This window comes from Nicotiana tabacum, chromosome 16 (assembly GCF_000715075.1).
Source record: "Nicotiana tabacum cultivar K326 chromosome 16, ASM71507v2, whole genome shotgun sequence".
NCBI classification, from domain to species: Eukaryota; Viridiplantae; Streptophyta; class Magnoliopsida; order Solanales; family Solanaceae; genus Nicotiana; species Nicotiana tabacum.
In genome coordinates this window covers 41,444,977-41,471,181 of record NC_134095.1, presented here as the reverse complement: position 1 = coordinate 41,471,181, position 26,205 = coordinate 41,444,977, and the positions used below count along the sequence as shown (strand labels likewise).

The following is a 26,205-nucleotide window of genomic DNA, read 5'->3' as shown; positions in this document are numbered from 1 at the left end:
AATAGGATAGTGGAAAACAAAGGGTAATGGGCTGCTGAAAAACAGGATAATAGCACTCAATAGGATTTAAAGTATTCAAAAGTAGTTTTAATGGAACTTTTCTAATTTTTTTAAAGGAGGTGCGACATTGTGCATCAAAGTTCAGTGGGTATTCAAAGATACCCAAAGCAATGCTTACACGAAAGGGGTAGGACCTAATCTCTAAGAGTAGTGAGAGTGTGTGATAGAGTTTTTAAAGAAATTGAGTTGAGAGGAGAAAACAGTTTAACATGATCCATATAGGATCAGTTCTTGAAAAAAATAGAAGAGTATGACAGTTTTTGTAAGGAGATGAGTAAGACAATCTCAGAATCAAAACATCACACATAGTTCAAGGAAACAAACACAAATAGGGGACAAGGGGGCATGGGGACAAGTAGTTCACATGTAAGAGCACAGTTGCACATACATAGTCATCAGAGAAAAGCATTTCAGAACTTAGGTAGTCACAACATTTTTTACCAAAGAGGTTCAGGGTTACATGCTGATAATTGTACAGGGGTAAGAAAAAACATGCATTAGACAAATAAAGGAAGTAGTAGGCATGCTGAATTAAGGGAAATATAGACACATCAATTAACACAGAGGCATGTTAATTGCAATGAGAACAGCAGAACCATAAGTAGAAGCATAAAAAGGAACAAGAGGAAGTGCAATACACATAAAACATGTTATTTTGGGAACTGTAAATCAAATAGGAGACATACCAGTCAAGAGTAAGATAATATAGAGCAGTGGTGTGCAGGGAAGTAGAGCAGGAGTGTATGCAGACCAAGAGAAGCAGAGCAATTCAGCAGTAGAGTAACAAGTTACTCAATCTTGGCTTTCAGCCGACTGGGTAACCAGTAGAAGTGAGAGAATGTGTAGAAAAAATAAGAGAGAGAGAGCAGTGAAGATGCTTATGTGTGTAAGAGAGAGTTCAGAGCAGTGATTGTCCCTCTTATGCCAAAGAGAGGGTAGACTATTTATAGTTTTTGAAAACAAGTGGAAAATAAGGTAACACGTATAGACTGATCATAGTTATGGAAATAATGCCTATTAGAATCAATTAAAGCCTCGGACTCCCTTCAATTAGGGAGTCATAGCTCAAACGGGTACAAATTGTATCAAATAAGGAAATTATTATTTGCAAGACTGGTATTTCCATAATAGGAGTAGTAAGAGTATGATGCATGTGATAAGGACTGAATACAGAATATTTCAAGTAAGGAAAGTATAAGGACAGCATATTGTGCATACAAATTAGTTCAAAGAATCACGGATGAAATTGAAAGTCACAGGGAATCAGTACTAAGTAAGGAGAGCTTTTCACGAATAAGGAAGTGATTTAAAAAATCAGTGTAAAACTTCTAAGGAAAACATATACAAATCGGGGATTCGAAAAGATGCACAAAATCAGCAGAATATTTGGTAAACGATGAACAATTAGACCTATAAAACACAATAGACATGAAAATCAGAGAACCCTAAGCAAGAAATCACAGAAACAGTAGAAGGTTGGAACCCTAATAACAAAAATTAAAGCATAGAACTCGGAGAACAACCTAGAAGATCCCACAAACCAGCAAATAATACAAACACAAACATATAGTACTCAAAATCAGAAAGATAAAGTGATTTCGAAAAGGGGTTCAGAAACCCTAGTTTGAAAAAGGGAACGAAAACGTTTAAAACTTGAACAATCGTAAAGATCGAGTAGAGAGTAGTGTAAAACATAAAGGTGTGAGTTAAAAATCGTTAAAAATATAGAGATTTAAGGGTTTGGGTCGAGATTAGGGTTTCGTAAAAAACCAGTGAGAGATAAGAGAAACCTGGTTGTGCAACTCAACAATAATGGTGTCCATAGCACCATCGGACCAAAACCCATCGGAGAAAGGCCAGAGACAAACCAGACCAAGCCTTCAGTGACCATATTGTATGGAGGAGGCTTCTGGGGTCTCACCGATAGAGGGAATCAATGAGGTAAGGTTTCACGGCGACTGGTGGTCGAAAGGGGTGAGGCTGGAGGTGGTCGGAGAGGCGGTGAGTTCATCGGAGAAGAAGAGAGAACCAGAAGGTTCTAGAGAGAAGGGAGAGTGAGAGATGATATAAAGAGAGATAGAGAATCTCGTGGAAATGAAGGGTCTGGGGGTAATTGGATTTAATTAAGGCAAGCAAATCTGGGCCGTTGATCTCATTTGATCAATGGCTCAGATTAAATCGGAGCTGGGCCGGGTTCAAAATATGGGTCGGTCTAATTGGGGTTAGGACTAGGTAAATTGGGGGCTAAAATTGAAATCTGAATGGGCTATAATTGCAATGAGATGAGGCTAAATGTCAAATAGCCAGTTTTTCCTTTTTATTTTATATAAAATAGTTAAAATGATTTTTAAAACAAATTAAAAGCACTGAACTGATTAATAAGGTATAAGTATTAATTTAAAAATACTAAAAATAATTTAATAATTATGAAATGCTGTTAATTGTAAAATAGGCTATAATTGCAATTACATGCAATTTAGCCTTTAAATACCAAATAAATTTGTAAAAATATGCAAAAAAATCACCTTTAATTATATTTTGGTGTAAATATGAGAAATAAAAAATTATTCACCAAAATGATGATTTTGGGAATAATTATGGATTTTGCGCTGCTAAAATAGACAATAAATTGGTTTTGAAAGTCTTTAAAAATTTGGGAAAAATACCAAAACACTTGGGCATGCTTATGTATGCACATATATATTATTTTGAAAGTATTTTTAAGTGTAAAAAAATACTTAGGGAAAGATTGGGTATCAACACCTTTCTATTCGGAACTGTTATCTCCCCCACAGCATGCTCCCCCTCCCATTTTGTCTGGTTATTTCTGTACTTCTTTTCCGATGTATATATTTGAACTGCACAGGTTTATTTGGTAGTCTGGTCCTAGCCTCGTCACTACTTCGCCGAGGTTAGGCTACACACTTACTAGCACATGGGATCAGTTGTGCTGATACTGCACTCTGCACTATGTGCAGATCCCGGAGCAGCTTTTGGACCGTAGTGTGGAGGCTACCTTCAGTCCACGCGGAGATCCAAGGTAGACCTGCAACCGTCCGTAGACCCTGGCGTCTCCATCTATCCCTATTTCCTGTTTCATTTTCTTTTTATTCAGAAACAGTGTACTGTTATTTCTTCAGACTTTGTATGTAGCAATCTTAGACAGTCTGTGACACTGTGACACCAGGTTTTGGGTGGTTAAGGCTTAAGTATTTGTAATAGATACAGTTTTCATATATTTTATTGTTGCCTTCCGCTTAAATTTGAATTTCCGTTGTTATCACGTTATCGCCTTATAATTGTTAACCAGAAATAATTGGACAATGAGGTAAGTCGTTAAAGGTTTGGCTTGCCTAGCTCACATTAGATAGAACATATGTATGGTCAAATCAGGAAAATCTTGGGTAAAACCACTTTGATGCTCACAATTCTTTGTTTTAAAATGTTCTGCTCAGTCAACAATCCAGCATATAAGAAAGATATTTAGGTAAATCAGATAAACAATCAAAAAAATTGTAAGTAAAAATAGAATTGTATAGTGACAATCTATTTTGTATAATTATACGTATAAATTGTCTCCCTTATCTGGAAAAAGATTCACGAGTTCAGATCTTTATGTTCCATAAATTTATGTTTTTGTTTGTTGGGTTTTGTTTTCTCCTTTTTTCTTGGTGGCAGGGTAATCGTAGGTGGGTGGCACATATTGAGTGTTGAATGTTTTACAAATAACTAGGCGGCAAAAAACAAATTACCCGCCCCTACCCACAAATGTTTTTAATACCCATTTATCTTATACTCCTATTTGTCTACATTACTAAAAAATAAGTTGAAAGAATTATTACACAAAAAATTATAATAAATAAAGTAAATGTAATATTAAAAACTATTATAAAGGATGTTAATCTCTGGAATTATCCTAACACTAAATTATAATTATGTATAAGAAAGCTGAGGCTCGGGGCGGCATAGTGGTTAACATAATTTATTTGTTTTTGGTTACGAGTTGTAATGTGCAATTGTGGGCTCGGAGATTGTTTATAGTTTTTGCCGAGCGGCTAATTTTGTCAAAAGCTCTACTTAATTTGATATTTCTTTCGGTGCATTTTAATTAATTTTTTAGTATTTTCTTTGTGGTCCACAATATTTACTTTTTTCAGATATCAAGAAGAAGTTAACTTCTTTTTTCCAATGTTGTCCTTGGAATAAAGAGCCTAAAAAGTTTGTTATATTTTTAATAAATAAATTAAGATTGATATAGTCAATTATATTGTTAATTAATGTAAAGTGGTGGATCACTTAATACGTGTGAAAACAATCAGAAAAATCAATTAAAGTGGATCAAATGAAGTATGTATTTGTTATAACTTATAAGTATTATGTGTAAGGCAACTTAACTTCTTAGCTTTTGTCCCTAGACAAGTGATTTAATGCCTTCATAATCCCAAATAAACAACTCCTTTGTTTATTTGAGTTATGGGAGGCATATATTAATATTGGGAGTTTAGTGATAGAACATTTCTTGTGTATAACTATTGCTTATATTAGTTATACATCATATTTAGTATTACTTATGTATAAGTAATGCACAGAAAACTATGATATTAGTAATACTAAGACTATTAATGCATGCATTAATATGGTTAAAGATAAAATTATATTTAAAGTCCCTTAAAGCTAGAGAATACGGAAGACATTTTTATAAACAACTATTTTTCTTAAAAATTATGCAATGCATTATAATTTTTAATACACCATACCAAACAGTAGATAAGAAATAATATCTACATAACTAATGCATGCATTACCAGTGGCGAAGCTAAGAATTTTTTCAAGAGTGTTCAAGTTTAAAAAAAAGTGAAAAAATTTTCGATACAGGGTGTTCAATATGTGTTATATACCTCTAATACGTAATATTGTACCTATATACATACTGTAATTTTTCGACGAATGGTGGTCAAGTGACCACCTTTAACCACGTGGCTTCGCTCATGTGCATTACTATCCCAGCATTACTAATACACTTTATTTCGCATTATTCTTATACACCCTGCCAAATGACCCCTTAAATTTATCTTCATTCATAAACTATTTCGGGACTGTTATGAAACAATAAAAGAAGAAGAAGAATATTGCAAAGAAAAGTAGGGAAAGACAATTCTTATTGATTTGGGATTAATTACAATGGAATAGAACCCTCTATTTATAGGGGAAAAGTGACTTAGCCACCAAGTAACAAACTCTAAAATCTCTCTGAAATATAGACATTCACCTTAAATAGAATTCTATTTATAACATTCCCCCTTGAATGTCTATTCAACAGATAATATGCCTCATTAAAACCTTAATAAAATAAAACTCAGTAGAAAAAAATTCTAGTAAAGGAAAAAGAGTACACATATCTAACAATACGCCTTTTGGTTGCCTCGTTAAAAATCATGCAAGGAAAACCCAGTGGGACAAAACCTTGTAAGGAAAAAAGAGTACAACGCGTATTAACTCCCCCTGATGAGAGCATCAATTCACATCTTTCAACCTTCGCATTCCAATCTTGTGCACATCTTCTAAAGATTGTTTGTAGAGATTTAAGAATCAAATGAGCCATATTAACTTGAATGAAAATATTGCACCTTGAAAGCATCCTTCTGGATAGATACATAATGTCTTCATATAATATTGTGGAATGACATTTCAATATCTCCATAGAGGTAAAAATTCCCGTTATCATATTGTCATGCTTATAGTTATAACAAGATACATATGTGCACAAATTGCACTTAGGATATGGTACTTCAGGACCAAGAATTGTATATGCCTCAAGCGATTTAAATCCTTCAAGGATTGTCATATAAGTTAAGTCATATAATAGACTTTAGTTAGATGCATATCAAGTTTTCATGTCATGCTAGCCAAATAAGATATCGAAACTGATTGTACATACCATTGACTTTATACTTTCAAGTGTTTGAACTACATGTTCAAATCTACATATCTTTCATATGAAACTAATTCTATTCAAATTGTTTCTCCAGACTTAAGATCCTCATATATATTTAGCGCTATCATAAATGTCGTCAACGAACATTTTATATCGGTTCTAACCTCCTTATTTTCATATAGAAATAATATAGAGATTTCTTCATTCATATATTAAGGTACCTGAATCTCTCCTGAGATTTTATGAAGTGTTATGTCATGTGATCTTCTAGATCACTTGCCTCCTTATTATGATCATTTGCTCATCTTCTTTATCAAGAAGTTTATTTGAAACTGATTTGTCTATACGATTTAAGTGTACCATAGACTTTGTCCTTCTAGAACTTAATGTAATAGGAGCATATACGGTGAATATATAATTACTTTCTTTGGGTCAGCAAATGTAGTGTCATGCTTTGCAATATATTGCAAATAAATTATCTTTTTATGAACTTTAAGTTCATATTATCTTATTCGAGGATCTAGATGTACAAATGATAATTCATTCCACGTAACTTTTTCTCAACTATTTATTATGTCTCCCCCTCATGTTAGAAAAACTAACTTGCTTCCTCAACTTTGAAAACTCACCTTTGTGCGTTATGGTGTTGATCAAATATACACCGCACATCAATAATAATAAGATGAAATTATTTGGTTCCTGACCCTGAACCACTTGTGAGGGGAGAAAATAATATACTTTCGTATATAACGTATATCAAACTGATATATATGTATATAACTTTGTTCTCATAAGCAATAGTTTTACTATTAAGTGAAGACACTCAATAATTCATCTTGTTAAACCAGTTGTGATGTAAACCAACTAATCAAGATAAACTATCTTGAATAGAAAATCTGGAAGTTATGCTCTAAATAGAATTATTGAGCAAGTTACCTCGCAAATATCAGGTTGTTGGCTAATAATAATCGCACATGTAATCATCTCATAGATGCATCTTATGTGGTATACATGGCAGGTGAATGGACCCATATTCACTTTTGATATTTCCAGTATTCAATCTCAATTTTAGTTGGTCTATTAATAAATAATGAGAACATGCAACATAAGAGAATTCATAAAGAACTTTCTAGTTCTTTAATATTTACCCACGTGAATTCTTTTTTATTTATGCACTTCATACTTAATTAACATGGCTAAATCAATTATGCCAACTGAATAAATTATCAATATTGATAAAGTTCATATTTATACCATGACGTGTGGAATTATCAATAAACTCCAAGTTTATTATGATATGGATTTTTATATCAACAAATATCCATTTTATTGTGGCATTCTTTTGTTTGTGTAGTACAAACTGGAGAATAAAGCGGGTAACTTTTCACATGCATATTACTCCCTACAAGTTGGTATTAAAAGATAGGGAAATGTCACGACCCGGAATTCCCACCCTCGGGAGTCGTGATGGTGCATACTCGTAGAAGTTAGGCAAGCCATGAACTTAGAAACCACTAACTCATTCGTTTTTATACAAGTTTCGCCAGTTAAATTATCAATGATTAAGCATTTAAATGACAGCGAAAAATAAAATTTAGCGGAAGTCTTAAATAAATATGAAACCCAAATATCTAGAAACCAATACATGTCTCTACCCAGAACATGGTGTCACATCATCCACGGACTACTAAGAATACTACATACATCAGTTTGAAAGATAGATAACATTGTCTAACAAAATATAAAATAGGATAGAGTAGACGCCGGGCCTGCGGACACCTACAAGGCTACCTCGGTGTCCAGGTGGACTGAAGGTTGGCTCCCGAGCTAATGTTGCTGCTCAAACGCTGCTCCGGTATCTGCACATAAGTGCAGAGTGTAGCATCAGCACAACCGACCCCATGTGCTGGTAAGTGTCTGGCCTAACTCCGGTGAGGTAGTGACGAGGCTAGGACCAGACTCCAGATAAACCTGTGCAGATATATAATAGATAGTAGAAAAAATAAACAGGTAATAAGCAATCAAAGCTGGGGAAGGGGAACATGCTTCGGGGGTAGCAGATAAAACAGAATATCAAAGAATAATAAGGAAACTACAATTTAACTTCTACCACGGATAAAAAGAAATATGGCAACTTTCACTTTCAGTTTCATGTTGTTGCATGCGTGTAACCCGATCCCATTTCTCATATCTTGTGGTAGGCGTACCACCCGCTCCCATTTCATTATATCTTGTGGTAGGCGTACCACCCGCTCCCATTTCATTATATCTTGTGATAGGCGTACCACCTGCTCCCATTTTATTATATCTCGTGGTAGGTATACTATCCGCTCCCATTTTATCGATCTTGTGGTAGGCGTACCACCCGCTCCCATTTCATCATATCTTGTGGTAGGCGTACCACCCGCTCCCATTCCATTATATCTTGTGGTAGGCATACCACCCGCTCCTATTTACAAGTCATCACAAAATTACAAGAAATCCCGGCAAGGGAACAAAAATAATATAATAACTTCCCGGCAAGGGAACAACAATATCGAAACAGTCATCCCGACAAGAGAGAATCAGCTATAACCAAATCCTAACTCATTTTTTACTCAGCTCAATTAATGACAATACTCAATCATAACTAAGATCTACGAGGATAAAATCAATCTTTACTCAATATAGGAGATCATTAATTAAAGCATCTGAAGTGCCATCTAAGAGCACAACAACGTTCAAATTTAAGACTCACGGTCATGCTCGATAGCAACGTACAGATACTCGTCACCATGCCTATACGTCGCACTCAACAAGAAGCAAATAGCAAATAGGACTCAACTCCTAATCCCTCAAGCTGAGGTTAGACCGAACACTTACCTCGAACTTTCACGGCCAACTCAAGCCTCGAACACCGCTTTTCCTCTCAAATTCGGCTCCAACCCAATCGAATCTATACATAATTGACTCAATATCATCAATAAGTGCTAAACATCCAATTCCAACGTTCAATTATAACTTTCCAATCATTCTTCCCAAAATCCCAAAAATCGACCTCGGGCCCGCTTGGTCAAAACACGAGGTTCGGACCAAAACCCGATCATCCATTCGCCCACGAGCCCGAATATATAATTTATTTTCAAATCCGACCCCAAAACGAGGTCTAAAACATAAATAATCAAAAAGCCCTAACTCTACCCAAATCCCTAATTTCTACCCTTAATTACATGTTTTAGGCCTAAAAATCTAGTGGGTGTTGATGAAAAATGAAGAAAACAAGTTAAAGATTACTTACCTAAGAGATTATGGTGAAGAGAAGCTTCAAAAATCGCCTAAGAGCTTTGGAGAAGAAGAGGTTTGTGAAATTTTTATAAAATCCGAAAGTGTTCTGTTTATGGCCTTTTTAAAATCACTGGGCGAAAATGCCCTTCGCGTTCGCGATGGTCAGGCTGGGTGAGCCTTCGCATTCGCGTACACGAGCTCGCATTCGCGGAGAGTAATCTCCTCGAGCCCTCGCATTCGCGTCCAAGGGTTCGCGTTCGCGTAAGACAACTACCCCACCCCCTGCCCAGGCCCATTTGGCCTTCGCGTTCGCGTGGCCAGGACCGCGTTCGCGAAGGGTTATCCCCCCCAAAGCCTCGCGTTCGCAACCTGAGCTACGTGTTCGCGTAGAAGGAAATTCCTTCAGCAACAATTAACCCATCGCGTTCGCGTGGGTACTCCCCCGAACGCGAAGAAGGAAGTACCAGAAACTCAACAGCTGACAAACCTGCAACATTTTCTAAGTCCGAAACCCTCCGAAACACATCCGAATCACACCCGAGCCCTCGGGGCTCTTAACGAAACACATGTACTAACTCAACAATTTCATACGAACTTATCCATGCGATCAAATCGCCAAAATAACCTCAAAAACAATGAATCAAACCTAAAAATCAAAGGGTTTTTCTCAAACTTCATAAAACTTCAACTTTAGCAATTTAGGTCCGAATCACGTCAAACGGACTCCGTTTTCAACCAAATTTTACATAAATGACTTAAACCATATATAAGACCTGTACCGGGCGCCGGAACCAAAATACGGGTCCGATACCATCACTTTCTAATCAGATTCCATTTCAAAATTCCTTAAACATTTTCAGAAAACAATTTTACTTAAAAATTCATTTCTCGGGCTTGGGACCTCGAAATTCGATTCCAAGCGTATCATATTTCCTACGGACCTCCGGGACCGTCAAATCACGGGTCCGGGTCCGTTTACCCAAAATGTTGACCGAAGTCAAATTTATTCATTGTAAACTCAAATTTCATCATTTTTTACAGAATTTCATATTTAAGCTTTCTGGCTACGCGCCCAGACTGCGCACGCAAATCAAGGCGACTCTAAATGAGGTTTTCAAGGCCTCGGAAGCATAGAATGCAATTAAAAAACAGGTGATGACCCTTTGGGTCGTCACAGGAAATGGCCAAATATATCCCTCTACTTTTAAAAATTGTTCATATTTAACCTTCGTTATACTTTACAGACAAAAATACCCTCGGCGTTAGTAAAATTATCAAAAATACCCTTATTTTCCAACGGAGATCGACCGTGGCAAGCTGAGAGAAATTTTAAGCTCAAACTATACAAGTGTCATCTTCTAATTTGATATTTATATTTAGCTATTATTTAAAAATATTCCTTTTTCGTTTGAAAATTTTATTCTATTTCCTTTTCTTCTCTTTTTTTTTTTTTCCTTTTCTCTCTCTTTCTTTCTTTTCCAAGTCCTTTGTCACTGCCATTTCTCCTTCCACCATTTTTTTTCTTTTCTTCTTTCATTCTTTTTATCTTTTTTTCTCTATCTCAACTATGATATCAGAAGTACGGTTGAAAAAACATGGCATTAACCAAGTTGGGGCTCGCACTTTATGAGCAATTGCTGCAATTTACAAGTTAAACTCTTGGTCAAAGACAAGTGTTAATACATTTTGCTAGATATTTTTATTGGGTGTTAACGAATGCCATTTAATACTTGAAATCTTGTTTCTTTTGAAAATGAGAAAAAAATCTATGTTTAACACTTTAAATCTTTCCGGAAAAAATGGTATCGCCGGACCTTAAGCTTTCCGACCAACCAAATTTTCTCTCAACATTTAACTTACTTCAACCTGTAAAGAAAAATGGCGGAATGGAACAACCAGTGAAACACTTAAAAAAAAAAGAAAGGAAGAAAGAAAAAAAGAAAGAAAGAAAGAAAGAGCAAGGAAAAAAGAAAAGAAGAAAAGGAAATAGAATAAAAATCTCAAATGAAAAAGAAATATTTTTAAATAAAGACTAACAATTAGAAGATGACACGTGTATTTTAGTTTGCCATGGTGGACCTCCGTTAACAATTAGGGGACGTTTGGTAGGGTGCATGAGAATAATGCTGAATAAGGTGTATTAGTAATGCTAGTATTAGTTATGCTGACATATTTCTTATCCATTATTTGATTTGATGTATTAAAGTATTGCACAATTTCGAAAAGAGTTGCTTGTTTACAAAAATGTCCTCAAAACCAGTTCATCACTCTAACTTTTTAAAAGAAACATATTTTGAGAAATGTTTTTATATGAAAAAGTTTTTAAAAAATTATTTGATTTGTCTACATATATTGTAATATAGAACTAAATATTTATTTATAATAAAAGGAATATGTTAAGTATTTATTTATTTACTAGAGCTATAATTTTATTTCTCACTACTTGGATTATTTTAAACTTGCATTTAATATAATAACTAGCATATTTTAATCAAGCATAAATTTTGAAGGAAAATTTTGTCTTTAACTAAGCTAATGCATGCATTAAAACTCATTGCATTGCTAATACCATGGTTTTCTATGCTTAGTTATGCATAAGATAATACCAAATAGGATGTATAAGTAATGCTTGCATAACTAATGCATAGGTTCAAAATGTCTACCAAACATGGCATTATTCACAAAACTAATGCATGCATTATTTTATCTAATGCATCCTACCAAACGACCCCTTAGGGATATTTTTATCAGCTTTACTAACGTCAGGGGTATCTTTGTCCGTAAAGTATAACGGAGGTTAAATATGAATAATTTTTAAAAGTAGAGGGCTATATATCTTGCCCTTTATCCTAAAAGATATTAAATCTTTCCTTTATTTATAGTCTCAATATAACCAATTGCTTTCGCGTATACTTTGGAAACTGAATAAGTTTCTTTGAGACTTACTACAACACAATATCTTATTGGTAATCAATTGTGTTTCTCCAAAATAGTATAATTGGCTCTTCTAGAGCTTTCAATTAATTTTGTATTGTCAAATATTCATCAGCATCCATACAGTGAATATCTCTTTCAAGGAGAAAGTTATATAATTATGGTCATGGTCAAAATTATTATAGGCAAGATATGTTGCTTCTATTACTTTTGCCCTGTAATAATCACATTGCCATAATATTTTGGCATAATCACAATAGGTATGTGATCAATGACCATTTATGCCATAATAATGAAATTATTTTCTTATTTCATCTCAAACCTCCTTTTAGATGCGAGTGTGGTATATTCACTACCACTAGCACATTCATATTCTTTCAAGAGTGAATATGTATTCATAAATCACATGTTATCACATTCACACCATGAATAGATTATAATCATCTATATGTGCTTTACAAAATTTCATGTCAAATCGATGACAAACATTACTTTCACAGAGTGAAGGATTATTTTAAGAATCCTTATTAATTCCCATTACCACAGTGATGACGATTATAATTTCGTCTATCGCCACGTCCACATCCATTTATACATTCATAGTAATAATTTTATCTTCTTTTAGACTTATCACATACTGCTATCACATTCTCTTAATGGAATGAGAATGAAGCAAATTCAATGGGACGAGTTTCCACTTATTGTGCTCACAATCATGTATGAATTTGATCATGGCAAGACATAGAAATTTTACCACTTCGAGTGGATATAATTTCTTACTAACTCCGTTAAAGATAATTAAAATTATTGTCTTTGCTTGCATTTAAAATTAAATTACAGAATAAAAGCGAAAAATAAAATATTTACTTAAATCCAAAATTTAATTATGAAGGAAGTTCATAGAACAATTGACAATCATTATGTTTAATCCCAAAGCTTCTACTCAATTGGTTAGAGTCTCGTGCTGATAACGTGTTATTAAACAATAAAAGAAGAAGAATATTGCAGAGAAAAGTAGGGAGAGAGAATTCTTATTGATCTGGATGAATTACAATGGAATAGAACCCTCTATTTATAGGGGAAAAGTGACTTAGCCACAAGTAACAAACTCTAAATCTCTCTGAAATATAGACATTCACTTTAAATAGAATTCTATTTATAACACGGATCCTTGTGTGGAGTACATAAGCATATATCCGTATTTTTTGAAGTTTTTATTTATTGGATCCAAAAAAAAAGTTTTTATTTATCCAAGAAACAGCACGGACTGGCTGCAGCAATTTCTCCTGCAATGGGACATCAGATGTGTAAGTGAAGAAGTTTCGGTTCCAAATAAGACATGAATAGTTACTCTTTCACAAAAAAAAAAATTCATTATTTTGTTATTTCAACATTATATATAATTAAAAATTATTTTTTGCGCTTTTTTACTTTATAAATAAGATTTATTTTTTATATAAACAAGTTCAAAAAATGATTCTATACTATTTAAAAAGTAAAAAAAGAAGAAGACAATGATTGACAATTTAGATTATTAAATACGTATTTAGCCATCGAAAGTTTGTAAAATTTGGTGAATAACTTTTTAAGTGCTATAGACATAGCTAAATAATTTTTTTATTACATACAAAAAAAAATAATTTTACTAGATAATTTCGAATAGTTGAATGACCTTTGAATCTCCGAGTACTATGATCTTTTAACTTTGCTTGCTCGCATTTTTATTTCTCACATGTTGCCTCATTAGTAGATTAACGTTTAGTAGTTTTATATTGAATCTTAATTAATTGGGTCGATGAGTTTTGAACACCAAATAGAATTTCACAAATAATTAATATTATAATATAGAAAATCAAGGAGTTAACTGGACCGTAATAACCATGATATTATTGACGTTCAAACTTGTATACTGCGATTTGAATTGTGATTTTTTAGTCGGTGATTTCGTATCTAGATGATGTAATTTGACTTGACAAAGAATTTAAGGAAAACAAAAAACATTCGATATACGTGACCTTAGAAGTTTAAGGGGCAAAAGCTTTGTTGGACCATAATATTTGTGTGACTATAAAAGCTTCTCATTAAGAAATAGGTAAAATAAAAAGTATAGATTTAATTTATTTCTAAATATAAAAATATGTTAATTCTTTTTAAAATGTACTAATAAAAAAGATATGTCATTTAAATTGAAACAGAGAAAGTATATTTTAAAATTAGATAGATGCTCCAAAAATATATAAATTTGGTACTTGAAGTTATAAAATGCAGAACATAATTGCCAAAATTTTTATGGGATTTGTTATGAATGCTTCAAAGAGAAATGGCAGAGACTTGTGCCTTGTGGTATATATAAAACCGTAAAGGAGGGGACAAACCTTGACATGTTCAAACCGGGGAAGTAAACATTTTACTATTACTATTAATCTTCCCATTTTGCACTTGCTTGTCTCTTCCTAAACAAGCCAAAAATACTCCCCGACTTTGTCCTCAAGACAGTTAGGGGAAAGAGAAAAAAGGATTCACAAAGAATTTTCCAAATCAATAATTCATTTTCTTAGCATAAAAATTGAGATGAATTTTTTACCTTTCTGAGTGAGTGGGAAGCCAAGAGGGATTTAAGTGCTAGCTTAGCTTCCTTGTTCTTCACTGTTATTCTTTAGCCTAATAATTGCTTCAGCCAACACAGAAGAGATAAATTCTTGGTGATGCAATCAGCCAGTTAATCCATCCTTTGTTTTTATTTTATCTTTAAAATAGGTAGGTTTGCTTGAATTCTTGATATATGTTTGTTCTCCCTTTTCTTGGTTTATGGCTTGTGATGAGTGGTTAAAATTCTGGCCTTTTAAGATGTGATTTTCATGAGGTTTATGGTTGTTTCTTACAAATTCTCAAGACTCGATTTTTAACTTTGGTGGCAGATTTTTAAGGATGGTTAAGCTAAGCTGTTTTAATGCTAATTGTGGCCAGGTAATATTATTCTTTTGTTTCAATTTTTATTTTTCTTGTTTTTTTGTTGATATTGTTTGGTGGTGTTTTCCTGTGTTCCTTTACACTGATTTAAAAAGAAGTGAGTTTTGGAGAGAGATCCTGCAGAACTCAGAAGCAACACTCAGTTGATGTTGCAAATGAATTTGAGAGTTATTGCCTCATACTTATTCATTTCCCTATACTAATTGTAATTGACAATTCTGAGAAAGTTGTCCCTCATTAATGTCTAGTTAGTGAATTACTTGAGTGCAATGACTAAAGTTTCCTATAAGGTTTCTTCTTAGAGAAGGAAAAAGTTTGTAGAAGGTTTTTTCTTAATTTGCATGCCACAGAACTTCTGATGGGAAGTTGAACTATGCTGGTCAACTATATCGATATGATGTGTGAATGGATGATGCAGCCTTGCTTAATTGGAACTAAACGGAGTTATAAAATATTTTTGGTTGAATTCGCTCCTTAGAAGTTGATTATTTCGCGCTCCAGTCTTGTACTTTCTAGGTTATATACCTGCTAATCTTCTTTAATCTTCATTATTCTTAACACCATTATGGATTTGTTTCTATTAACTTTTTTACTACCATAGTGCGTAGGTGGAGAGTCTTCTTCTAGCTCTGGTAGAGGAAGAAGCCATGAGGGTAATACTAAGTATGGTGTCAGCCTAGTGAAGGGGAAGGCTGATCATCGGATGGAAGATTACCATGTCGCTAAATTTGTACAGATAGAAGGACATGAGCTTGGCTTATTTGCTATTTATGATGGTCATTTGGGGGATGAGGTTCCTTCTTATCTGCAGAAACATCTGTTTGCCAATATCTTAAAGGAGGTAGGTTTTCTATGCATCCTGAATTTGCAATGCTGCATTGAAACATATAATATAGTGAAAAAATTAGAGCAGTTGGCATCTCATCTTTGGATTCGTCTTTTACTAGGATGAGTTTTGGGTAGATCCACGCAGAGCAATCACAAAAGCCTACGAAAAAACTGACCAGGCAATACTTTCAAATAGTTCTAATTTGGGCCGAGGTGGGTCCACTGCTGTCACCGCTATTCTGATAAATAGCCTAAGATTGTGGGTAGCTAATGTGGGAGATTCACGAGCTGTTCTTTCTCGGGGTGGTCAAGCTATTCAGATGACGATAGAACATGAGCCAAATACAGAACGAGCCAGCATTGAGGATAGAGGAGGTTTTGTCTCAAATATGCCAGGTGCTTTCCTGAAATCTGAGCAATGTAGTCAGTGATTGAAATATGTCTGTCCAAGATACTATTTGGTGTGATTGACATTCCTAATAATTAACATGTAAAACTCATTGATTTATTGTTTTATAGTGGGCAGGGTTTATTGTTTTGTCTGTCTTGTATTGTGTTTCCAGGAGTACTGAGAAGACTTGTATCATCCAATAAAGCTGTTGTATTAATTTACTCCGCTGCGTAGATGCTTTGGATGAACTCATGTACTGCACTGCCACCACCTTTTGTGCTTGTCGAACCACTTGCAGTTTTTATTTAAATTTCTGAAAGCTACATTACAATAATCAATAATCTTTTTGCGATTTTTAATTCCTTTGGTTTTGACCCTTGGTGGAATGGAAATTTTAGTACCTGAGGGTTTAATACTATGGCGATGAACTAAACTGTTGCCTGTTCATTGGATGTCTGCTTCTTTCTTCTCTTAGCTACCTTGGTTTCCTCTCTCTGGCCCTCTCTTTCAGACTGAAGGTAATCAGTTTATGCTAAAAGTTTCATGAAATATTATCACAATTTTCCATCTGAAAAAGGAAATATATTCCTACTTCTTTTTGTAAATACCGAGAATTAATCATCCACCAAAAGTAGTTATCAATAGATAACTCCAGCAGCAAAAAGAACAAAGGGGGAAAATTCCTCTCTTTTTGGTACATCATTCAAACTCTATTTCCTCCTTTGGCACTGGATAGCTGGTCATACTCAGGCGGGCGGATCTATTAGAGCTAGGTCATGCTCGATAAGTCAAACTTTGAAAGAAATACGATCGGATTAACTTTTCGTTATGATTTTGAACCTTTCTTTGTTTTTAGCTTCCATCACGCCAATTGGTTTTCAGTATCGTTCCAGTAATCATATTACTATAGCATCCTTACAACTGTTGGGCTGTCAATTTCTTTTATATTAGAGCGTACGGAGTCAAAGTTTTGTTACGTATAGGTACACTATCCATCCTGAAATGACTGACACTATTCAAAGCTTGAGGGTGAAATAGTCCAATCTTGGGTTTGTGGACATCAATTCATTTAGTAAAATCAAATATGAGTTCTATATTCGGAAACTGTAGAAAAAGTATCAGAAACTAGAGTTCTAAAAATATCTTAAAAAGTTCAAGCAAGTCACAGTCCAAGAAAAAGTTGTGTGACTCCCAGATAATAATTGTGTCATGTAAAATTGGATTGGGGAATTATTTAACCTGCTTATCAACATTATTCGGTCCTTTTCGTCTTTTTCTTTTTTAATCTTTTTCCGGGTCATTTCTTTTGTTTCTCTCAGTAGTTTGCTGGATTTGAAATGTGCCTCTAGTTCAGTGCAAAAAAGTTACACAATTTGATGTGGTAGTAATCTTTGTACTTTTTGTGCTGTATTTTCTATCGCGTCTCCTTAAGAAGAAAGGGAAGGATACTGATAACTTCAATTGATCAATGCAGAGATAGAGAATGAAAGTTTAAATAGGTGACTCAATTAGACTGAGTTATAGAGATGCTCAGATAATCACTAATTATTTAAATAACATTCAAGAGAGGTTCTTTCGGAACTAAAAGGTTAGTGTCAGATTTTGTACGTGGAAGACTCTACTTAAGCAAGAGTTACATGAATTGGAAATGGCAAAAACAATAAATTAGTCGACTCAATATGGAGTGGAGATAGCATGAAACCAAAATCTACCACAAAATACATAATTGCCCATGCTTCCATGCTATAGCTGCTTGTGGTTACAGTGATTTGAACTTATCCATTCTATTACTTCAATTAGGGAAATGCTTGCTATATCTATTGCCTTTTTATCTCAACTTCCTTTTATGAAAAAAATTTCCTTATGTGACATAAAATAATTTTTGACATGCTTCTATAAATTCAATACATCTTTCTACAAGTTTTATGAAAGATAAGGAAATTTTCTAAAAGGCAGGCAAAATACATCGACAGCCCCTTAAAGTTGTCCACACTTTTCACTTTGACAAACCAGCTTAAGTATGTTCCATTTGAACGTTTTAACTAGGCATCTACTGTGTCATTTAGACACAATTTAGTGTTGTGGCATAGTGCGTGTATTACACCATTTTTTAGAGCGTGAAAGATTTACTTTTCCTTTTTAAACTTTTTTCTCCTTCTTTTTTCTTCTATTTTTTCACGCATCATGGTATGCTTAAGTTTTCATTGCCGGAAAAATCTCACACATTTATTCTTCTTCGTTCTCTCCTCTTTTCTCAACTCAAATTCTTTTTTCTCCAATTAGCTACTGTTAAAGACCCGTTGTCTAAATTTATCAGAAATTAAAGCCCATGATTCAATCTGCAGGCCATTCGTGCTTCCCACACAATTCCGACCCTTCTCCCTTCAGATACGAGGTCAATATTCGCAGAAACTTTTTTGAACAGCTTCTTCAGATCTGAAACACACATAGGTCCCGGCACCGGCGAGCTTGCTGGATTAGTGCTTTTACCTTGAGGTATCACTAAAATCTTCATTACAGGCCCTGTTCGGGCACATGGGTATCACTGGAAGCTCCAGATTTGGCCATTGGAAACAAACCACTAATGTTCGTTGTTGGTGGATTTATTTTATGGCAATCTGAGGTTAATCCTCGATGACAGAGAAAATATTAGTTAATTTCTATATTTCGTGCTTGTTCTTAATGTTGTAAATGGTTGGGGGTGGAGATTAGGAGGAAAAGAATGGTGGAAGTGGTGATTTTGCGGAGAAGACGACATGGGGTACCTTTGTTGTTTTAGAAGACGGAGAGGAGGGGGATCATGGGGAATATGACAAAGGGGTGGGGTGGGGTTCTTGTTTTTCTTTTTATTCTTTTCTTTTTTCAATTTTTTTTATTTGTTTAAGTTAAATCCACGTGTCTCCATTTTGTTTGTCAATCGTGTGAATTACACACATCTTTGGTGTTTGACTCCCTATCAATTTTGTGTCTAAATGACACATTTGAGATGTGGTTGGAGTGTTCAAATGGAATGAACTTAAGATGGAATGTCTAAGTGAAAAGTGTTGACAACTTTAAGGAGCTGTCGATGTATTGTGCCTTCTCTCAACTTCCTTTTATGAGAGAAAATTTCCTTATGTAACATTAAAGAATTTTTGACATGCTTCTATAAACAAAAGTATTCAATACATCTTTCTACAAGTTTTATGACTTCAAATCCATTTACATAAAGCTAATATCAACTAACATCATACAATTATCGCCAATGATTTATATCATTTCAAACTCAATTAACTTGCAATGTCGTTGTCCAATTAAATTACAGTCAATGGAAAGTAGGATCTTTTAAAAGTCGAGAGAATTCATGAAGTTAATAGTGTCTAAATTTGCAGCATCTGTATATTCATTGAATTTAAGTAGTAGAATACCGGAGAATATATCATAATATTCCTTGGGATACTGTAGAATATTTACTTTCCTTGATAGGAGTACAAACTAATTGTTTACTATACTGTACGTAACCTAAGACTCCAATATAAGGAACTCGGCTTTTAGATTGTAGCACGACCAATTTTCAAAAGAGTTCTCTTCTTTTTCTTTTGACTTTCGACAGGATGCGATATTAGCTGTAGCGGGATGACCGTGTAGGTTATCCCACCTAGATAACGGGGGATCTATGTCTTTATTTGTATAGTTGTAGTACCCCTGGATTTACTCTTTTTAGTTGTCTCTCATACAATGTCCCTTCAACTATTTGAAAAAGCTTCATGAGATTAGAGTAAAACCTTTTATCCTTCTCTGAATAATTAATCCCAAGCTCCTGTAGTTTTGAGAGTGTGCAGATGAATGCTTACTCGGTTTGATTCTATTCTTATGGACTATAATTTTCAAACCCCAGAGATTTAAAATATGGAAACTGCATTCCAAGCATTCAAAATATATGGTCTCCATGGATGGAGTGCCTCAGCAACATGCTTGAGCGAGGGAAAGATTAATTATATTTTTCTGGCACCAACTTTGCATTTTCATTTATGATATCTTAAGACGCATAATAACGTTCATCATCATATCATGATTCCCAATGGCAGAGTTGCCACTTCCTGCCAACCCCCCTCGCTGCAGATTTGCATTTTTTAATTGTTATCTATCAATATTTCAGAAAATTTTAAGTAACTCCAGAGAAAGTGCTTTGTTCCTCATATTTTTTTTTGTAAACAGTTTTCAGTTAGCATTTTCTGTATATTTTGCCCCTTTCTTCTTGTATCTTGCCCCTGCTATTAATGATTTCCACTGCTAAGTATTGCTAGTGTTTTAAGTTGACCATCCTTGTTTGACCTTGATAGTCAAGCTTAAATGTCTATGAAATCAGATTTACCAAATAATAGCTTTGTTTAATCATGAACCATGCTTCTGGTAGGATATCTTTCTGAGTTAATATTATCCTTTACTTTGTTTAGGTGCTTTCAGAATTTACTTTAAATCCAAGAGATGTTGTTCATGAGCCAATAAATTGCACAATGTCATGTCTGTAACTTTATCAAAATTCCATTAGACTATGTTTCTGAGATTTTAGGAAAATTTGCATTCATTGTCTTAAAATCCTGGATATGGCTATATCAATGGGCAAACAGGTTTCATCAACTCCGATCCCTATTGGCTTAATCACTAGTACTTCTATCTGTCTCTAGGTCCTTATGGTTAAAATTTGCACCAGTATTGTTGATTGTTGTCTTTGGACTTCAGATGCACCATTTAACATTTTTGAAGAAACTTATCGCTAATAATTGTACCCTATACTTGTGACCTTTTTGCTTTAGTTTCTTGCCATTAGTAGCTTTGTGTTTGTTGCCCTATGTTTCTGAACTATTTGCTTACACTTGCTTGCCATTAGTAGGTAGCTTCATGTGGATCCATTTCACCTTATGTGCAGAGCTCTTTTTAGCTATTATTATTATTAGTAGTAGTAGTTGGTTGTTTTTTGTATAATGATGGCCAAAGGGCGTGTAGGTGAAGCTTATGTATCTTGATATATATCAATAGGTTGGAGGTTCCATTACCAAAAATGGGTTCTGTTTCTTCGGGAAAACCTGATGTATTTTGTATTGATGATTTTGCTGCATTTTTTATCAGGGGATGTTGCAAGAGTGAATGGGCAGCTGGCTGTTTCTCGTGCTTTTGGAGATAAGAGTCTTAAATCACATTTGCGATCAGATCCTGATATTCTAGATATCTACGTTGATGTCAATTGTGAAGTTCTTATCCTTGCAAGTGATGGTCTTTGGAAGGTACACATCTTTTCCGTAGATTTATGTTTGCATGAACCATAATCGTACGCATGATTTTTCGTAAGCGGTGTCGATATTTATATTTATAAAAGAGTGGGAATTAAATAACATTATTTATCACATTTATAGACAAGAAGTAGCCTTAAACCATTGATTTTGTTGAGTCTTAAGTTAGAAGAGGTCTAAAGTTCAATTCTAACCTCCAACCTCTAAGAGCAAAATCAAGAATATAACCACCGTGCCAAGCAACAATCTGTGTTAAGTGGTGTTATTTTCTTTCTGTTATTCGTTTCCGCACAATATTAATACATATGTTTTGTAAAACTTCCCAACGAAGCGGTGTTGCGTGACACTGTTTCGTTCCACGTGCATCCGCCCCTGGTGATCACGAGTTGCATCTTTTGACTTGATTAATTCAGGTGATGTCTAATCAAGAGGCAGTCGATATAGCCAGAAGAGTTAAAGATCCCCAGAAAGCAGCCAAGCAATTAACAGCGGAAGCATTGAAGAGAGACAGCAAAGATGATATATCTTGTGTCGTCGTCAGATTTAGGTGATAAGCTTCTCATACCATATGTTCCTAGTTTCGGAGAAACAAGTGTGTTTTCCACGCCGTGTAATCTAGAAATGTACAAAGGATATTAAATTTGTGACAGCTTAGAGTAAAGCTTGCGAAAAGGCTGGTGGAATTGAATGACAGTACCATAAGACATAAAGAAAGGGCATCTGGTCACATTGTTCGTTTGAACAATCTGAGTGGATATTTACATTGTATGATATATTTGTCAAAGTTAAAAGTATACAGCTATGTTAGCAGACCGTTTGAAGTACATATTTTTTTAACTTCATCAGACCATATTCTCTGGGTTTGTACATCTGGTGCTTGTTTCTAGACAACTGAAACAACCTTCAAATTAGCTTTTGCCGTTTTCATTGCTGTAATTAGCTGCCTGAGTAATGAATGCGCGTGTGATACTCACGATCTTTGTTTATTTTCTTTTTCGTTTATGCCTCTGGTACTAGTCACAGGTGTGAAGGTATCTTTGATAGTATTGTTTTTATGGAAATCTTTGGCTAGGAGTGGCAAAGGAGCGAGTCAGATCGGATATGGTCGGATAAAAAACGAGTAAAATATCCTATTCGGCCCATATTTAATACGGATAGAAAATGAATTAACTGTAATATGAATATTATATTATCCATGACTTCTTGAATATTATCATTTTTGGGAGGATTTTTAGTCTCACAAATTTGAGCAATTTCCAAATTGAGTCTTTGTAAATATAGAAGTTAAACCCATTGGTTATTTATTTTTTAAGTGGAATATATATATGCAAAAAATGATCTTTTTCAATGGGTATGGTTGAAATTTATTGAAAACATATAGATGAATCAGTATACAAAATTTGAGAAAGATTGGAGGTGATTTGGATTGATTTGATATCGAAATTTGTAGTTAAAATCGAGTTTAAAAAATTCTTCTGCGATACATGTATTAAATATGCATCACGCAGATATACATGTGATACACATTTGATACAAATATGATACATATGTGATACATAAATGATACACAATATGATATACATGTCTTTTTTTATTAACTTTTTTTTTTATGTTCATCTTCTATTTCAAATTTTTAATTCAAACCACCTCAAAACTCCATCAAATCATCCCAAAAATTGAGATTCAAGCTCCTTAAAATGTACCGAATCTATTCTAATAACAATCATTCAAAAAATTGACCTTATTTGGCTACAAATAACTAAATTGGCTAATATTAATAATATTTGGCTAATATTAGTAATATTTTATGAATTGACCAATTTTTATAATAAACTACTTATAAAGACATAACTGGTAGTTTCCCATAAATTAACATAAAATTACTTTACTATTTTATACCTACCTCCAAACATAAGGGACCATTTTGTCATTCTCCTTGAGAATAACACCATGATTATTAAGTGATGTACATTTCTGACATTATAGAAACTTGAGGGAATAGTTTGCTATTACAGCAACAACTGAGGATGCTCTCTATCAAAGCTGATCCATAGAAACCCTAGCCCCACCTTATAAATAAGGGCTTCTTCTCTGTTTAGATGAAAGCAGCTGCTAACTTGTTGCGAAGCAGTGGGATCAATATCCATTTGAAATAGATTTTTATTCTTATTCTTCTTTCATTTTTTACTGTTTGTTTTTTTTCTTATTATTTTTGGGTATAGATTTTGAAAAAATGCGATTGTGTAAGTTAAAAATGTTTTTTTTGGTGTGTAATTAGAATGCCTCTTCTTTCAGCTACAAGGGCAGAGATCTGAGGATCGATTTCTTGTGGCTTTGTTCTGGGGGCATATATTTAATTTCAATTCGAGGGTTTCTTTTTGCCCAGTTTTTGTTTCCTTTCTTTTTCTGGGTTCCTTCGTCTTGGTATATTTCTCTCTTAATTAGATCCTTTTCTTTGATTTTTTTTCTTCTTCTATATTAGAAATTAATTAATGTATTTGTTAAATAAATTATACTAATTTGTTATAATAAATTAAATTAATTTGATATAAATATTGGTTGCAGGTAAGTACTTATTGGTAAATATTTATTTGCACTTGATGTTTACATCAAACAAATTTAATTTACCATAGTTAACTAGTGTAATAAATTAAAAATATATCTATATTAGTTAAATATAATTTAATTTACTATAAAATCAAACTTATTTAATTTATCATGATTAATTTATATAAAAATTGAAAATATACATTACTTAAATATGATTAATTAATATAATCTATGTGCGAATGTATGTCATGTTTTTATTGCTTTGATATAAACATCAATTCGAGTTAATTTTTACCTTACCAATAAATATTTATTCATACTAGATGTTTGTACTTTGTACCAAACCAATTTAATTTACTAGTTCTTTGGATATAGAATATTTTGTAGTCCTGTGGTGAAATAAGTTACCATCTAAACTACAGACTAAATTGCTATGACACATTTATTGACAACAAAAATTATTTTACATACTCAGTCCTTTAAAAGTATGTCTATGACATACCACTTTGATTAGTGGATTCAAAAAATTCCTCCTCAAATCAATTCGTTCAAATGTTTCTAAGCTCAAAGAATAAGTTCTTAACCAATTCCAAACAACAAACAATCCACATAAGTTATAGATCTTAGATTTAAATCAACCCACAACTTAGTAAATTATTTTTGCATTCTGCTCATCAATGAAGTCTTTGAAATTAGCGGTTGATTTGAAAATTCAACCCAAACAATTATTATCCATTGATGTCCACTACAAATTCGAGTTAGAAATTGAATTTTATTTGTGGCTCGAACAATGGAAACCAAACCTTAAGTCAATTATTTTAAAACCAACAATTCTTTTTAAAAATGTGTGGTTTGAGATTGAAAATGAATTGTAATCACTGTTTGGGATGAGATTTGGGTGGATTAAAGTTCATATCACCATTGACGGCAATGCTTCGAAGGTTGAAGTCGAAATTACATTTGAATATGAAATTTTATGTTCTAATTCAAGTAAAAACACTTGCACAAAGCAAAAGTTGATGTTTGGAATTAATTGAAATTGATTAGGGGTGTTTTGAATTAAAAAGAAGCAACTAAAAGAGAAGTAGAATTCTAGATAAACGTACAAAAACCTGAGGAGGAAGAAGACAACGGTAGATTTGTAATTCTAAGTTTTTATAGGGTAGCAACACATGTTGCAACCCCATTGGTGCATGACATAGACATATTTTGTGAAATTGGTCAACTTTAAAATTGGTGTGTCATAGACACACTTTTAAAATATTGAGAGTATAAAATAATTTCCATTTTTAGAACGTGTATAACAGAAATTTATTTCATAGTTCAAGTAGCAATCTATATATTTTGCTTAATCTTAGTGAAGGCAAAAGAAGACGTCATTTAGTGAAAGTAAGTTTGTATTAGTGACTTGAGATTAATTTGTTGATGGAAAGAACATTTAGTGGATTTGCTGATTGGTTTTATTTGGCACAAGACAGGAATAAAACATCGTGATCATAAAGTGAATTTTGCAAAGGCTAAAAACCATTTCGTAATTATGAGTGTTTATGGAAGTTATAATTTAGAGGGAGTTCATTTCTTAGTATATATTTGGCAGTTGCACAAAAGGGAAAAATAAAATAGAACAATTCAGTAATAATCAATACCTCGAACCTATAAGAACAATAGAGGATGAGGGATTGCTGATTTCCCATGGATTGTGGAGTTTCAAAGGTGGTTGGATTCACTATTATCTTTTCTAGTTGATATATATAAATTATATGTGTTTACCCTTAAAAACGGATAACAATTAAATTTATACGTGGTTTTAAGGATGTATGGACTAATTCAATACAAGTGATTAATAACGTTAGATGAGCAAATTAAAGATAGAATAAAGTGCCAAACCAGTAGTAGTGAGCTTAGTGATTGTTCTGCCCTCGGTTCAGAGCCAAAAATTTATGAAGAACTATGAGCAAAAGTAAGAACTTTGAATAACTTTTGGAAGCAGAGAAAACAAATGC

General features: G+C 33.7%; 1 protein-coding gene across 1 annotated transcript; it reads left to right on the top strand.

Annotated features, from left to right (window-relative positions):
- Positions 1 to 14,571: 14,571 nt before the first annotated feature.
- On the top strand, positions 14,572 to 22,474 carry LOC107827658 (putative protein phosphatase 2C 9). Its single transcript, XM_016654844.2, has 6 exons — positions 14,572 to 14,950; positions 15,112 to 15,160; positions 15,765 to 16,004; positions 16,111 to 16,387; positions 21,492 to 21,646; positions 22,066 to 22,474. Exons 2-6 carry the CDS (start codon positions 15,122 to 15,124, stop codon positions 22,201 to 22,203), a joined length of 849 nt encoding a protein of 282 aa, XP_016510330.1. The 5' UTR covers positions 14,572 to 14,950; positions 15,112 to 15,121; the 3' UTR covers positions 22,204 to 22,474.
- Positions 22,475 to 26,205: the final 3,731 nt, after the last annotated feature.